Here is a 15,237-nt window from a genome sequence, read left to right on the forward strand (position 1 = left end):
ATATACTAGTCTAAATGTGAATCAAAATCAATATGTATTCGTTGCTGCCTGCTGGAACGCCACTGCGCATGCTACATAAACATCTGCTTGCCATACCCTTGCGTTAAGGATACATTTATTCTCGTCATCCATTTGGTAACGCCCTGAGAAAGGGATTTGTAATTCAAATTAATCAATTTTCGGTACACCCATCGAAATATTTGCATAGATACATATGTACTTACAGCTCTGAGTAGCAGCAGTACCATTAAGAAGATTGCTTTTACCTATTATCTGTGTGTGTTTTTATCCTGCAACAGGATATGCGTCTTTATTTTTCATGCATTCCTGAGCAATATATTTGTATTTCTCTTTACAGTATTTTTTATTTTATTTAATCTTTGCTATCTTCGAAAAAATTATATTTCAAGTGGCAAACGCAGGAACTCCTTTGCTTTTTTATGTATGGGATAATCCATAGGGTGGAATGGTATATTAAAGTCGCCAAAATGTATGTTACAGGCAGAAGGAAGCTTTTGCGACCCCATAGAGTATATATGTCTTTATATTAGTAAATGCGCACATTTTGTATATGTAAAGACATGCCTATCGATTGACATCATCAGGTCCTGGAATGTCCTTTGAGTAGCTGAGAAAAAGCACGTTTTGAGAATATTGCATGTCCTGCATCCTCAGATGACCCCATTTTTTTTTGATGCCAATCTGTAGGATCGTCAAGGACATCTTATGAAACCATGTCGTTTTGTCTTGCGGCAGGATTTGTAGACTCTAGAGCTAAAAAACGAAAAAAGGATAATTTTCTCGATGCCATATCTCCGCAGGACATTAGTCGAATTCGACAGGACACACTATTTTGGATTTTCCAGGAGCAACACTATCGATCTGCATTCAAGGACTTGCAATATCCTTTTATAAATATTGCTCGAATTTTTGTAAGAGGGTTCCTCAGAAAAATGGCCAAAATAAAATGGAGGATAATAATTTTTGAAATTAAAAAGAAAAGCGAGAAAAAAGGGATCACAATCCATTTCTTAAAAAAATTCCGGTTTAGCTCACAGTCAAACTCACGGTGTTATCTAAGGACAAAGAAAATAAATCAATTTTGAAAGGAATTCACTTAAAAATGTTTTAAAAAACCGAACCGAAAAGAGGAGAAAAACAAATTAACAATTCGAAGGCGGCAAATATGCTGGGAAATACAACATAATTGGATAAAATCACAAACGGAAGAAAAAAAACAAATTGTATTAGCTCTTATTGTGTGTGTTAGTAATAAATATATAACAATATACCTGTATGTATTTATTAATTCTTTTTGTGTGTTAAAAATTTAAATATAGAACATAAATTCATGCATAGGCGGAACGCCATTGGCACAGAAAAACACCATGCACGTACACTAACACACCTTCAAGTGCATATATGTACATATAGCCATGCAGCTATTCAAATACATAGGTGAATGTACATACGTAGTCAAACATTCTTACCAATTCTTTTCTGATTTTTTGAAACCTGTGTGTCCGCCGACAATTTTGTTTAAATATACACCTTGCACTATATTCAAATTCAAACTTTAGTTTCAACTTGCTTAATATAGGAATATATTTACATAGAATGCCAGAACTGAAAAGTTGTACATCGCGCAAGAGAATAAGAGTGTTAATTACATACTAAATCATAAATATTTACGCATTTACGTTTATTGAAAAGAAACAGTAACTGGAAAGGAAAGCAGAAACCTTGATTTTAATTAATACCAAATACGAACTTAACAAACGTAAAAACTTATCGAACCAAAGACACGCAAGTCTCTCTTGTAGTCTGCACTTGAACCTTAAACTTGTCAAATCACGAGACTGATCCACACATACTAAAATATGTTTTTTCATAAAAAAATCCATATCGATATCAATAAAAAAAAAATTTGTTTTGTACCCTTCTATTCAACCATCTTCCTTAAATAAATCAAAAAAGCAAGATACAAACATGTACCCTATATACAAATTCCACATTTAAACATTATATACATACATATGTACTTATAAATGTAATATAATAATATAATAGATCATACTTACTAACATTTACATCCAATCATACAGTTGTACTTGTATGTTCACTTGTAAAGATTTTTGCAAATGAATAATGAGTTTAGTAAGCCTACAAATTTTAAATGGATTTCGAGGATATACTTTTATAACCTTTACTGTTTACCCATATAAGTGTAACTACAAATATATCATTTAAGTGTGATAATCAAACGGAGCAGGTTTATTCTTATTCAATTTCCATTGCATATTTGCAAAGCTCCGTTTGATACTTCGGAATCAAAATTTAATTTCTAAAAACTTTTTAATCAGTCATGTTTTTTTCTGCATTTAATAAATGTATTTTTCAGTATTTTTGGACATAAGTGTTTTTGATTATATACTTATATATTTTGCCATTTATAAAAAAGAAGATAATTACTTTTCAAATAAAACGAGTTATTGAATACGGCCTGTTAAAAAAAAAGTGTACTACATATTTTCAGATTCGCCTTTATTGGCAAACCGAAAGGTAATCAAGGATCGATGAATTAAGTACAATTTCGTCATCGAAACTGACTGAAGGGACTTCCTATTATTTTATCACTGTATCAAAGGCTAGTATTGTTATATAGATATAGATCACATTTTACTTACTTCTTAAGACATTTTTAATGTACCATATAAAGTAAATAACGCTTTAAGCTACTGTGAAAATATCTGTTTATTTTTTGGTTTAAAATTTCTCGATTTTTTTTTTGGTATTTGAAATATATATGTATATATATTTATTTATGTATTGTATTTGAAACATGCTCGTTGCATGATTTGAAAGATAAGCCATTGTAGCATTTTATTTGTTAAAGTTTATGTATGTTAGTTTCTTTTTGGTTCATTCATTTTGAAACATTTTGAAGTGTTATTATTATTACGGGTTTGATTTGTTTTTGCTTGCTTATAAGGGGTTTTAAAAGTTTTTCCATTTTGTAATTGAAAGTGTATCATGTTTTTTTTTTTTGTTTTTTTAGCTTTGTATATGTAATATTCGGTACAGGAAAGGAAAACAATTTACTTTTATAAAAACAATGTGTCCTTTCTTTCTGACGAAAGAAAGTAGGATAGGGACTAGGAAGGTCTGGAAATGGAATTGGTTTTGGAGGTGACAAAGCTTAAGCCAAGTTTTAAAACATTTTCCTACTTAACATAATATTTCAGTTAAACTCAATTTTGGGATTTTAGTTGTCATTATATTTATTTTGTATATATATTTAAGGTCTTTATGTTTATTAATTTATTAATTAAAGCCAATTTGTTAATTGATTATATTCATTTGTATATATTGTTGCTGTTGTTTTGTTTTTTTTTGTAATAATATTAAATCCTATCTTTTTATGAGTTAGTTTAAATAGTTTAACTTTTAGTTTTGAGATAAAATTGTTCTTAGCTCCGACTTAAAAGTACTTGTATAGTTTTTTTTCTATGATCATTAGTTGGTGTTAATATATGTATATCTCTGTATATCTATACGATTTGCATAATTGGTCAGATGTGTGTTTGTTTTTTGTGGCATTTCAAATTGTACTCAATTTTTGCATTCATTTAATGTTATTTTGCTCGATTTTATATCCTTGCAGCTTAGCGGAAAACAGTTAGCAGTATTGTGTATCTACATGGTCGCCATAAAATATAAATACAATGAACCAAAGTTTAGTATTGAGAATGAAGTTGGCTTCAGACTACTACTCATATCTAAGATTCTTTAACTTTCAATGAAATAAGAAAATTCGAAATCACTTTGAGAAGAAAAAACTCTGCAAGGATATAAAATAATTTGGTGTCGCCAAATATTCTTGATTGTTTTTTGTTTTCTTTTTGTATGTTTCACATTATATGTACAATTTATTTAATAATTTGCATGCATTTGAAGCACAGGTAAGGGAAAAAATAACTGATAAAACATATTTTGTTCACAGCCGTGTACTCCTTAATAGCATTTACTTCAGCTTTCATTTGTATCTCTATATCTGCTAATCAACATATATATATGTAAATATATATGTATATTATTTAGATAATTTCCTGATCTTGTTATATATTGTTTATTTGTGTTTTTGGTTTGTAATTTGATTCTATTTTGTTTTTTTCTGGTCCTGGCTATATTATTATAAGATGGCAAATTTTGTTTATCAAAGTTAATGACCAGAATAGATAGAGGAAAAGAAAGAGAAATAGAGAGAGAGAGAGAGGACGAGTTTCAGAAATATATTTACGGTTCTTCATGAGATCATCGACAACGTTGATATACTATTTATGTAGGTGAACTTTATTTGTATTCAGGATCTCAACCGGTTTTCTTTATGATTATAAAATTTTTGATCAAGAGAAACTTTATTTCTTGCTTAGCATTTTTTTGTTCTAGGTTAGTTTGTCTTTCGATTATGCAAGTTTAGTTTTTGCTCATAGTTTTGGGAATTCTGCAACAACTAGTTTTTAGTTCTAAGGAGTTTTGTATCTACTTCACATAGAGAAATATTTTTTTTTTGTTGTTTCCTACATTGAGCCATTTCGATTTCAAATCAAATGCTCATAATCATGATAAAATATCATGATTTTGTAAAGAAAATATTTTAATAAGACAATGTGCGATTTGTGTGTGTATGGGGTTTAGTGTGTATGTGTTTTTTAAGCCTACAATAAAAATTAGCACCAATGCATGATAATGATTTTCCTAGTTATCACCGATCTATGACGGTTCTTAGGTATGTCTGGGTGTCAAGATATGTGTTAATTACTACAGTTAAACATTTTATTCTTTCTTTGAATGTATTTTCTTAATTTAATATTGAAGGGGGTCATTAATTTCCCTATAAAAACTGAAAAAAAATTTCCTTGATTTTATTTATCGAATATTCATTACTAAAATTCTAAAATATATAGAAGTCAAACGGGAATGATACTAGTAAGGTGCGAAACTGAAACTAAATTGATAATATCTGAATTCACATATGGAAAACAAAAGTTTCGGTATAAAATCTAATATTCACCTTCTGAATTACCTGTACCAATTTCTGGTTAAACTGCTGGGCAGTGTTAGTCAACGAGTTATGTCAACTAATTAAAAGGATTTGGGAAACCAAACTTTCCAGACTTTGTACCAAAAATTTGTTGGGTAAGTCCTTGCAAATTTTATGTCATATCTAATTCAAATTCTTCAGCTAAACACTAATTAACAATTTCGGTTTTTGATCTAATACGATAGGGCATATAGAGTATACAATAAAAATTTAGTACACATCTAACTCTCTCTCTTTATTGTGATACCATATTAAGTGGGCCAGAGAGAGAGAAATGGTAGACAGAGATATGGGTATGTGAATGGGGGTACTCTTAGACAAGATGGAATGATATATGTAAGAATGTACTTATAGCGAAAACCTAAGTATTGTTATAGATATTTTTCGAAATTACAGTGTAATAAGGTTTAGTTTTAATATACCAGGGGTCAAAGCACACAGGAAAAATTCTAATGTGCCATTTTGTATTTGCTATTGATTTTTTTTAGTTTACCGGAAAATTTTCTTTTAAAATTTTTCCGAATACGGACAAAGAGAAAGTTTTTCTGTATTTAGCAGCAAAATAATTATAATAATTTTAATATTTTGTATTTGTTTGCTACTTTCTGTATTATTGCACTCATCCCATTGGTTATTTGATTTCAAGTTATAAGTTAAGAAAGCTATTACCCAGAAATCCTAGCATTATGGTGGACATGGCCAATGGTGTGGCCAATTTAACATTCGTTGCGGTGCTATTGCCAGCCAAAATTTCAGCGCGCTTTCTCATACGTTCCTGGAAAAGTCAATATAAAATATAAATTAGTCTCAATAATTGGAAAGACGGGCTTATAATATTGAAAATCAAAAAGATAGTCTAGAAGAGTTTGGAAGAACAATTTCCTGGTGAATACATTTTCTTTGTGCCAAACATCAAGGATCATTCGAAACTATAAAGTGTATATAGCGCACAATCTAGTTACCTTGGCTAATTCTTCCCTAGAAATCATTAAATCTAGTTGGCTGGTCGATTTCCTCCTAGTCGATATGCTCGACTGACACAGTTTTCATTTGGTTTTCATCCGAATAGTACGTAAATTAAAATTTATTCAAAGATTTCTACTACGAAAAGTATGTAAATTGAAACTAATTCAAAGATTTCTACGCATACCAAAATATTTATTTTTTCCTGTATTGTAGTTATACAATAGACTTGGATCAAGGTATGTCATCCCAGCAATCAAATTGCTCCATAGGAGGATCAACAGAAGCCGATTCGCCGTTTGGAGAGCTCGTGCCGAGCACTAGTAATGCCCTGCCGAGTTCTTCAATTGAGCAATTCAATTATTCAATCAAGTTACTCCATAGGAGGATCAAACTTGTCATTTGTTAGTGCGCAGTCGTCTGGGCACACGCTTTGCTATGACGGATCTGGTGAATCAGAAGCTGGATTGCTATTTGGAAAACTCAAGCCAATGGCCAGTAATGCCTTGCCATCAATAAACTCAAACCAGAAAATGCAATTCAATTTTTCCCCTGGAGAAAAAAGGTCAAATGGATTGTTTAAGAAAGCCCAGCTTGTGCCCACCGGTGGCGTGGCTAATGGAGAACGCAAGCCTACAGAAAGCACTCCCTTTGTATCTTTGCCGCCTATTTACTTAAATCTGGGTAGGGATCTTGATGACAGTGCCAAGCAAGTGCAAATTGGAGGATGGCTGGTGGCCAAAAATGAGTCTTGTTCGTTGTCGGCAATATACTCAATCCGAGGAATAGCTACCCGGGAATATATTTACTCTATTCCGTCAACGAACTTTTTTGGAAGTGTCCACTCATCGCGAGACAATGATCAGTATGATTCATCCAGCGATGATTCTGATGACAATCAACAAATTCGAAGTTACCAGCAGATGGGTAACTGCATTCAAATCGGACAATCTAAGCCAATGCCCAACCCATTGCTAAGAAATCGCAACTTTCGTGCTCGGGATCAAGCCCCCAAGTATGAGTATGGGAAAATAGCAGCACGCAGGCAGACGCGTGTTCAAAGGCACAAGTTGCGAGAACTTAAAAAGAAGATGCTTCTCCATAAAATCGGGAGAAAACGATAATCTTTATCTTTGTTAGTGTATCAGTTGTGTGGTGCACATTTATGTGTATGCCCGAAAGGTATCAGATTGACTTTCTTCAATCCTCAAGACGCAAAACTTTAAGGTGTTTCATTTACAAAATTGTTAGTTTTCGACCTCAATCTAATATGCGAAAGCTTATTTTCGTTATAGATATTAAAATTGTTATGTTTGTGAAAATATAGGTACTAATCATTCAAAATCGTTTATATTATATTGTAAATTGACTAATATTTTTACCGATGGGCCTATTTATTATAATATTTTTTAACATGCCCCCATATAGTTAAGGGTTATATAAAAGTCGTCAAAATGTATGTGTCAGGCAGGAGGAAGCTTTTCCGACATTATAAAGAATATATATTCTTGATCAGCATCAACAGCCTTCTCCGTTCGTCCCTCCATCCATCTATCGTCTATTCCCGTTTGAGCACCTAGATCTTGGACTATCAGAGAGAGTCACCAACTCTCGGACTCGTGTGTAGTGGCTACGGCGATCAAGTTTATTTCAAATTTTCGCCACGAAAATATTCCAGGCGGTGCATGGTATACAGAAGTCGGCGAGACGACTTACTTATTTTTTACTCATTAATATTACCTGATATAGCTTATCCTCGCCGGGCGGATCAAGGCATTCAAATTCGCAACAACGTTCACCGACACGAAAATTCTTGCAAAACTAAAAAAAAATAATCATAATAAGTTTAAAGTATTTTCTTATGGCTATATGCTTACATATGGCGGATCACAGTAGATAGCCTTGCACCAGAGTGGCTCGGAATGATAGCAAACGCATAAACTGCAAACACCTGGACCGGGCACATAAAGCATACCATGATTCACTTTATTGCCCTGAAAGTCAACACAATCTTCTTCTAAAGCATCTGCAAGGTAATAAGAAATAAGTGAAATATTTTGATTCAAGCCCTCGCGAGATGCTCCACTTTAATCCGGCTACACAAACGAACCCCAGTTCAGAGATTATCAATTAGAAATTGTTGTCGAGTTCAAATACTGAGCTCAAATCACTTCGAGCAACGGCGCCCAGAAAGCCAGATAATACATGTTTTGCGTAGTTTTTTGATGTCTCAATCTATTCAGTTGTTCACTTCGATTACCTCAAGGTTTTTTAGATTACGATTAGAATGAAGAAAACTGGAATTTAATGCAATATCAACGTCATTTCGAGCGACCTTTTAAAATGCGTTGGCGGTAAGTTTTCATTTTTAAAGCTAGACCAACTTGAGTACTGGAAACGAACTAAATGCAATGTATGAAAACGTCACCATAAAAAAGATAATAATGGATATTTTTCATTTTGGAAATTGGTTTAATGTGATATTTCACAACGAATATTTTGAATATCAATATATATGAAACTCAAATCGACTCAAACTATTTTATGGTTAGATGCAGGAAACATACAGGAAAGACTAGTTTAAAGGAACTCGATTGAATAAGTATCTGTGTATCTATGTACATATGTTGTATGAAACATTAAAATGAAGTAAAGTTTTGCATTTGTTTGTTTGTTTGTCTTATATACAGACGACATTGTGTGTTGATGCTATTGCAGCTGTTTATTTTGTTTGTTTGCTTTTGCTTTTCTCTCATACACTTTCTCTGTGACAGCCTCTATATCCCGCTGTCTTCGTTTAGGCCGCAATTTTTGAGATCGCTGAATAATTAAAAAGGGGAACTGTAGAACTTTTGCGCCAGCTGTCGACCAAACAATTTACCAGCCTCCTGAGTCAGAGTTTAGGCCCACTGACCTCACACGATTTGCCCAATGTCTTTGGAAGAAAGACACAGAGGAGACGGACGAAGGACGAGAACTTAAGAACGCATTTCATGGTAGTAAGAGAGAACTTATATGTCCTTTGAAAGGGACAGGCTTGGACAGGACTGGCAGCATTTCACAATTATGCTTATTACTTTTTAATGCTTGGCTTTTTCATTTCCAAGCTGTTCTGCACCTGACAATCCCTGACCCTTGGTCCCATATTCTACCCACCGCTTCATGTTCATGTCCGGACTTGAGCAATTTTCCAACAGGTCAGCTCAAAGCCACGCAGGCTATTTTATGTGCAGCCATGCGGTTTACTTATAAATAGCTTTTGTTATGATATTTTCACGACGAGGGCGAGGACGGAAACGGGTGCGGGTCGTGGATAGATACTCGCCTTCTCCTCATCTCTCCACCATCGCCGTAAAATTAAGCGTTTAATATTTGATGAAGGTATAGATTAATAATGGTCGGGGTGGACAAATATAAAGCAAAAGAATTTACATATTTTGATCTATTTTTGCTGCTTAAAATCAATAAAACACAATTTCTTAGTTCCCTTTTATCTCCTTAACGTTAAGCTTTTTTTCATTTCCAAATGTCATTTAGTATTTTTAATTAAGTACATTGAAAACTGCTCAAAAAATTGAGACCCACGCGTGCCATAACATAGAACATACGAAAATTCCTTTCAGACATTATGTTTCAAAAAATTTCATTAAAATTGTGCTAACTTTCTTAAGGAAGAGTTGTAATTGGGAACTGTAGTCTCCTGATAGTGAAATCACGACCAAACCAAGTTTTCGAATTTCCATAAATACATACAAAAAAACATATGTGTGTACTTATTGGTCCTAATGAGATTTTAGAAGTGTGAGAAAAATTCTGTCATCAAAGCAGTTGCCTTTGGCACATTGTTAACGGAAGCAAAGATTATAAAACCATTTTGAACGCCATGTTGTTGTGTGTGTGTGCATGTATGTAATTAGCATTACAAGGAAAAAAGTAGAAGAAGAATAAGCAACACATTGGCCATGAGGCTTTCGCATTTGCAACGACACTTAGCGTTGACTCTTGCCGACACTTGCCGCTGTTCTCCTATGTGTCATCATGTCTCATGTTCCTCATGTCTGCTCTCTTTTTTTTTGCCCTAATTGTTCGCTGTCAACGTGCAAACCGAATGACCCTAGCTAATGTTGAGCATGTTATCAACCCATTAGAGAAAAAGCCTCTTTCCATTGTGTTGCTGTGCATTGCTGATTATCATCCATTGGATTATTCGATTACACTTTACACACAGTGTTATTTTATATGCACATAAATACACCAGAAGTATACTATTTTGCACGATTGCTGTTGAGTCTAGCCCGTCAACTAAGCCAAGAGTGGTTGTACCCCACGTCCCGCAATGCTTGGATAATTAGTTGAACTATCGATCGTTCATGACTAGACCACCGTCTCTTTGCCAAGTTGAACACATGGTGTTAAAATAAGCCCCTCTGGCTTAATGTGTGTCACTAAAACACACACATATACGGACATATTTTGCTGCCACATATATACATATGTACATGTTTACATATGTATGTACCTACAAATACACACTTGAGTCCAATCGAGCAATTGTGTACATATGTACATACATACATACATAAATGCATAAAACTATATTTTACATATACGTGTAGGGAGATTTGATTTTTATACCCTTGCATAGGGTGTTCTAAAATTGATCAGAGAACGCAAAAAAGGAGACGTTCCCGACTCCATAAAGTATATATATTTTTGATCAATATGAGTCGATATAGCCATATGTCCGTCATCCGGATCTGCCCAATATGTATTTTAGTGTTGTACAAAAAGGCGAGGAAGGACTTGAAGTATGTATCTCTCTGAAATTTTCTAATGTGATAATTTTTAATGTAAAACATCATAACCCCAAAAAGATGGGATATCTGTGTGTATGAGTGACGATCAATGATATATATTTGTATGTACGTATTTATACATAGAAAAGGGCCATCACAGGGGACACAGAAAAAGAGTTTGGAACTGAAAAAAACTATTATGGCCATGGCCATGTGCTGCTTCTTTGTTACTTTACGAAATGTACATATATATGTGCGTACATGCGGCCATATTGCTTCGCCATAACCGATATTCACTATGGGGATTTTTTTGCATAAAACGAATTTTGTATGCTATTGTCCAATTTGTGTTCAAATGATCAATTCACATAGATGAGCAAAGTCAATACGAAGAATCTTTGATATATGATACAATAATATTGTTTTCACTGTTTTTGTTTCGACCAGTGCTGTATTGTGCTCTTTTTGTTATACCATGCACCTATAGGGTAAAATGATACATTAAAGTCGCCAAAATGTAGGTAACAGGCAGAAGAAAACATTTTTGACACCATAAAGAATATACATACAATATATTCTTGACCGACCTTCCGTCTGTCCGTATGAACACATAGATTTCGCAGATCATGTTAGGCTTCAAAGTCTTTTAGGTATTGTACATACATATTTTATTTTACATACATACTTCAATTTGAATGTTTGTGCACTTTTGTGTTCAACATAAATATTGAATGTTCAATTAGAGTGGTTCCATGTTGATTGAACTACAGTAGCTTGCTTTCGTTTCGTGCTGTTTCACTTCAGTTTTTCTGTCAGTTCGGTTCAGTTGTCAGCCCTATGTCGACGCACTGCTTTAAAATGCATTTTCCACTTGATGATGTTGACAATCGTTTGGTTTGTTTTACCACTTTTACCTCTCCAGCACACTCCCGCTCACCATCCCGCTCGCTCATTCTCGCCCTCACTCTTTCCCTGTCTGCTTCTTGACTTGGCTTGCCCAGACCAGTTCGTTCTTTTCAGTTATTTTCAGGTCACAGGAGAAACTTTTGTTGATTGTTGTTGCTTGTTTTGTAGTTGTTGTGCAAAGCGTTAAAAAATTAATTGTACGATTTGCCATCCCTCCCAACATACTCGACAATAGTCAATGGTTGCGTGCCGAGGCGAACGACACCGCCAACGATGAGGAAGAGAAATGCTCCCGGGATAGAAGAGTGGGGTTTAAAGGGACAGTAGTGCCAGCAAAGGCCCCAGCACCAATTTTGGCCCCTCCGCACCAGCGCAAGCCGCACCCACAAAGTAGGCCAAAACTTTTGATGGCATGTGCAAAGTCAAGGCTGTGCATTGATGCCCTGGTCGCTCGATGAATGCCACACCCACTCATAACGCCTGCTTCTCATATTTCTGTCAATTTTTTTCTTGTGTTTGTTGGTTCTATTATTTCACTTTGGTTTTTTTGTTTTTCTATTTTTCTGGTTGCCTCAAAGTTCCCACTTCAAGTGAACATGTTGAGGGAACGTTCTTCGTACCAGGTTTCTACTGTGTGCAAACCAACAATTTGGGGAATTTTTTTTACACTTTGTTGTTGTTGGACCTTCAACCTTCAACCAAATCAAAAAGAATGGCACGAGCTGAGAAGGTTTCTTTTTTTCATCTTTGTATTTGTTTGCTGGCAAACAATTTACATAGTTGAATAAAAGATCAGGGGAACACGTAGACAAAGACGACGAAGGACATCATCAAAGTGCAGAAATGGAAAGGATTGGAGAAGTGTACGTAACTTGTTTCTCAAAACTAATTTAAATTTCTTTTTTTTAACTTTTGGCGCTTACGTAATTTTAGCCCATTGATTATTGGTCGGTGCTTATAGAGAAACACAAACAAGGAAATGTCGAATGATTGCAAAATGATGTAAGGATGTCAAGGGCCCTAAGTACGCAGCCACTAAGTGAACATTGCTTAAATGCCCTTACCTCGTAGAAAAAAAAACTTTTAGAATTAATTTTATCGGTGATCATAAATCGCATTTTCTCAAACTAATCATTCTATGGACATACATGCATACATGCATGTATATACATATTCATTGGCTTTGTCTAGAAGAATTCTCTATTGATTGGACTTAAGGTTGTTTCTACCCATCGAGTCATATTTTGGTTGGCATCTAAAAATTTTTTCAAGTGTATATGTATTTTAGCACGCACCATGGCCCGCCTATAATTACCTGTGTAACAGCAAAGGCAACTGAGGAAACAGAGGCACAACATCAGCAGCCAGGACGTCGCACATGGTGTTGGCAGTGGCAATGGCAGCCACATCGACGTCATTGTTGTTGATAGGCGTCGGCATCGACGTTGGCGTTTTAACTTCTTGTTCATGTCTGTTGTCGTTGTTTCTGGTGCTGATAATGTTACCGTTATTTCAACTGCTGTGTCCGTACTGCGTTGACATTGTCGCCATGTCGTGCCGAGACCATTGATTATTCTTATTGTTGTATTTGTTGTTCTTGGTGCTGTTATTGTTTTGGTTCTAATTGTTGTCTCTAAGCTTGTTGTTGCTGCTGTTTCAGCTGCTGTCGGCAACGTCGCCGTTGCTGCTGCTGTCGGGCGCCATGTTGCTGCAGTTGTTGTCATTGTCAGGCGTTGATTTTGAACTTGGCGGCGGCCCGATGGCTTCCCCTTTTTCTCCTTCTTCTTTTACTTTCACTTTAGCTTAGTTTACTTGGCCTGATTTGCGGTAGTCCATGCGCTATAAATAGACAGTATGAGTTTGATGGTTTAACTTAAATAAGCATTAGAAAGCTAATTCGATAAAGACATATGTACATAACTAAGGATGCAAAGTAATCTCTAAAATTAAACTTTTATAACACTTCTTTAAAACAAAAACGTAAACTGGAGTATGTGAAATCAAATCAAAATATAAAAATAATCTGAATTGAAGCATACCTATTGACACTTTCTTCCAATACAATCTATTAGAACTCAGAAAATCATAATTATAATAAAGTAACTGGCCTGTTTTGTATTTTGATAACGTGCGTGGACCCACTGTGCAGAATGCTTGGAGACAGATAGTTTGTGTTTCTCTGACTCAGTGTTGTGGGTCTGCGTCAGTTGCTTCTCTTTTACTCATTTGGGCAAGCTTTTTTTTCGTCTGCAATTTTGCAGCGAAGTCTTGGATCAGCTGTTTTGTATTGGCGGCGACCTCGCATGTTTACAACATTATTTTGGGTACGGTCCAACGCGGAGGTGGTGATGGTGGAGGATGGGAAACGCGAGGGGAAAGAGGAGTATGCGGATCAATGGGATGGATTCTTTGGCTCTTGGCACATGGCGATGCCAAGAAAAATGCTGTACATTTGCATTTCTATGAGAGTATTTGATATGGTTTAATTTAAAATTTGATTAACTATTTGCTATGCTCTATAAGCCCTTCGCCTCGTCGGGCACCTTGACCACAACCACGATTGCCACCGCCAACACCACCGTTACCTTTGGCTTTATTTTCTTTCCTCTTTCTTTCATTGATTCGCATTGATTTTCCTTCTTTTTTTCTGTTTGCTTTCTTTGGCGCTGCTTCTTTTATGCTGTTGTTCTTTCCGTGTGTGTCTGTGTGTGTGTGATTTTTTCTTGGCAGGATATTTCAAGGATTTCCTTCTATATATGTTTCTTTCTTTTTTTGATTTTACATTTCACGTAAAAATGTTTAGCCTGGGAAACTAACAATTTTTTTTATTTATATAGCACGAAAGCACTAAAAATACTTTAACAGGAACAGCAGCAATCACACACTTAAAAAAGAACGACAACATCACACACCTCGGTCTAGAGGACAGTAGTGGAGGGTAACACGAACGACGCACGTTGCCGTTAAAATGGCGTGTGGCTGCTTCGCAGTAGCAGAAACCGAAACAGAAACAGTAGCAGAAGTTTGGGGGCTACTTTAATGCGGCAAAAGCAGCAGCAGCAATAAAAACAACAACAATTCACTTTGCATTGGCCTAGGCGTCAACCTGCCTATGCCTTCCATGACCCTTGACAGCTCTCCTTCCTCAGTTTTACACTACTTTCCATTTCTTTTGCCTTGTCCTTTAGCTTTTATGACTTGATGCTTGCTGATTGGTTTTGCTTGTCGCTTCCTTCTTAATCGTTTTTATTTTTTGTGTGCGTTTTTTTGTCCTTTCTCTGGTTGACAACAATCTTTAAGTTTAGCGCCCACACTCAATCACACGCTCACACACACAGAAAAAAAGTGGAAAATAAAGAAAAGACACAATAAAAAGAACACTAACTAACCCAATAGACATTTCCCGTCGTTTGCAGCGTTTGCGTTGCGTTACCAATGTCAACTGAAACTGAACTGAACTGAACTGAG

The 15,237-nt window shown here is 35.2% G+C and overlaps 2 protein-coding genes across 4 annotated transcripts; one reads left to right on the plus strand and one right to left on the minus strand.

The window, feature by feature from the left end:
- Window positions 1-5,625: 5,625 nt before the first annotated feature.
- LOC6638095 lies at window positions 5,626-15,237 on the minus strand. 3 transcript variants are annotated; one of them, XM_002061154.4, is made up of 5 exons: window positions 15,159-15,237; window positions 13,085-13,608; window positions 7,945-8,093; window positions 7,808-7,888; window positions 5,626-5,879 (listed from the first exon to the last, which is right to left on the minus strand). In XM_002061154.4, exons 2-5 carry the CDS (start codon window positions 13,491-13,493, stop codon window positions 5,751-5,753), a joined length of 768 nt encoding a protein of 255 aa, XP_002061190.3. In that variant the 5' UTR covers window positions 13,494-13,608; window positions 15,159-15,237; the 3' UTR covers window positions 5,626-5,750. The 3 variants fall into 3 exon arrangements, with proteins under 3 accessions (XP_002061190.3, XP_023031381.1, XP_023031375.1); XM_023175613.2 differs by lacking the exon at window positions 15,159-15,237 and adding an exon at window positions 14,355-14,374; XM_023175607.2 differs by lacking the exon at window positions 15,159-15,237 and adding an exon at window positions 13,809-13,827.
- LOC111518541 lies at window positions 6,136-7,442 on the plus strand. Its single transcript, XM_023175598.2, has 2 exons — window positions 6,136-6,214; window positions 6,284-7,442. The coding sequence occupies exon 2, from the start codon at window positions 6,394-6,396 to the stop codon at window positions 7,189-7,191; it is 798 nt and encodes a 265-aa protein (XP_023031366.1). The 5' UTR covers window positions 6,136-6,214; window positions 6,284-6,393; the 3' UTR covers window positions 7,192-7,442.

This window comes from Drosophila willistoni, assembly GCF_018902025.1.
Source record: "Drosophila willistoni isolate 14030-0811.24 chromosome XL unlocalized genomic scaffold, UCI_dwil_1.1 Seg141, whole genome shotgun sequence".
NCBI classification, from domain to species: Eukaryota; Metazoa; Arthropoda; class Insecta; order Diptera; family Drosophilidae; genus Drosophila; species Drosophila willistoni.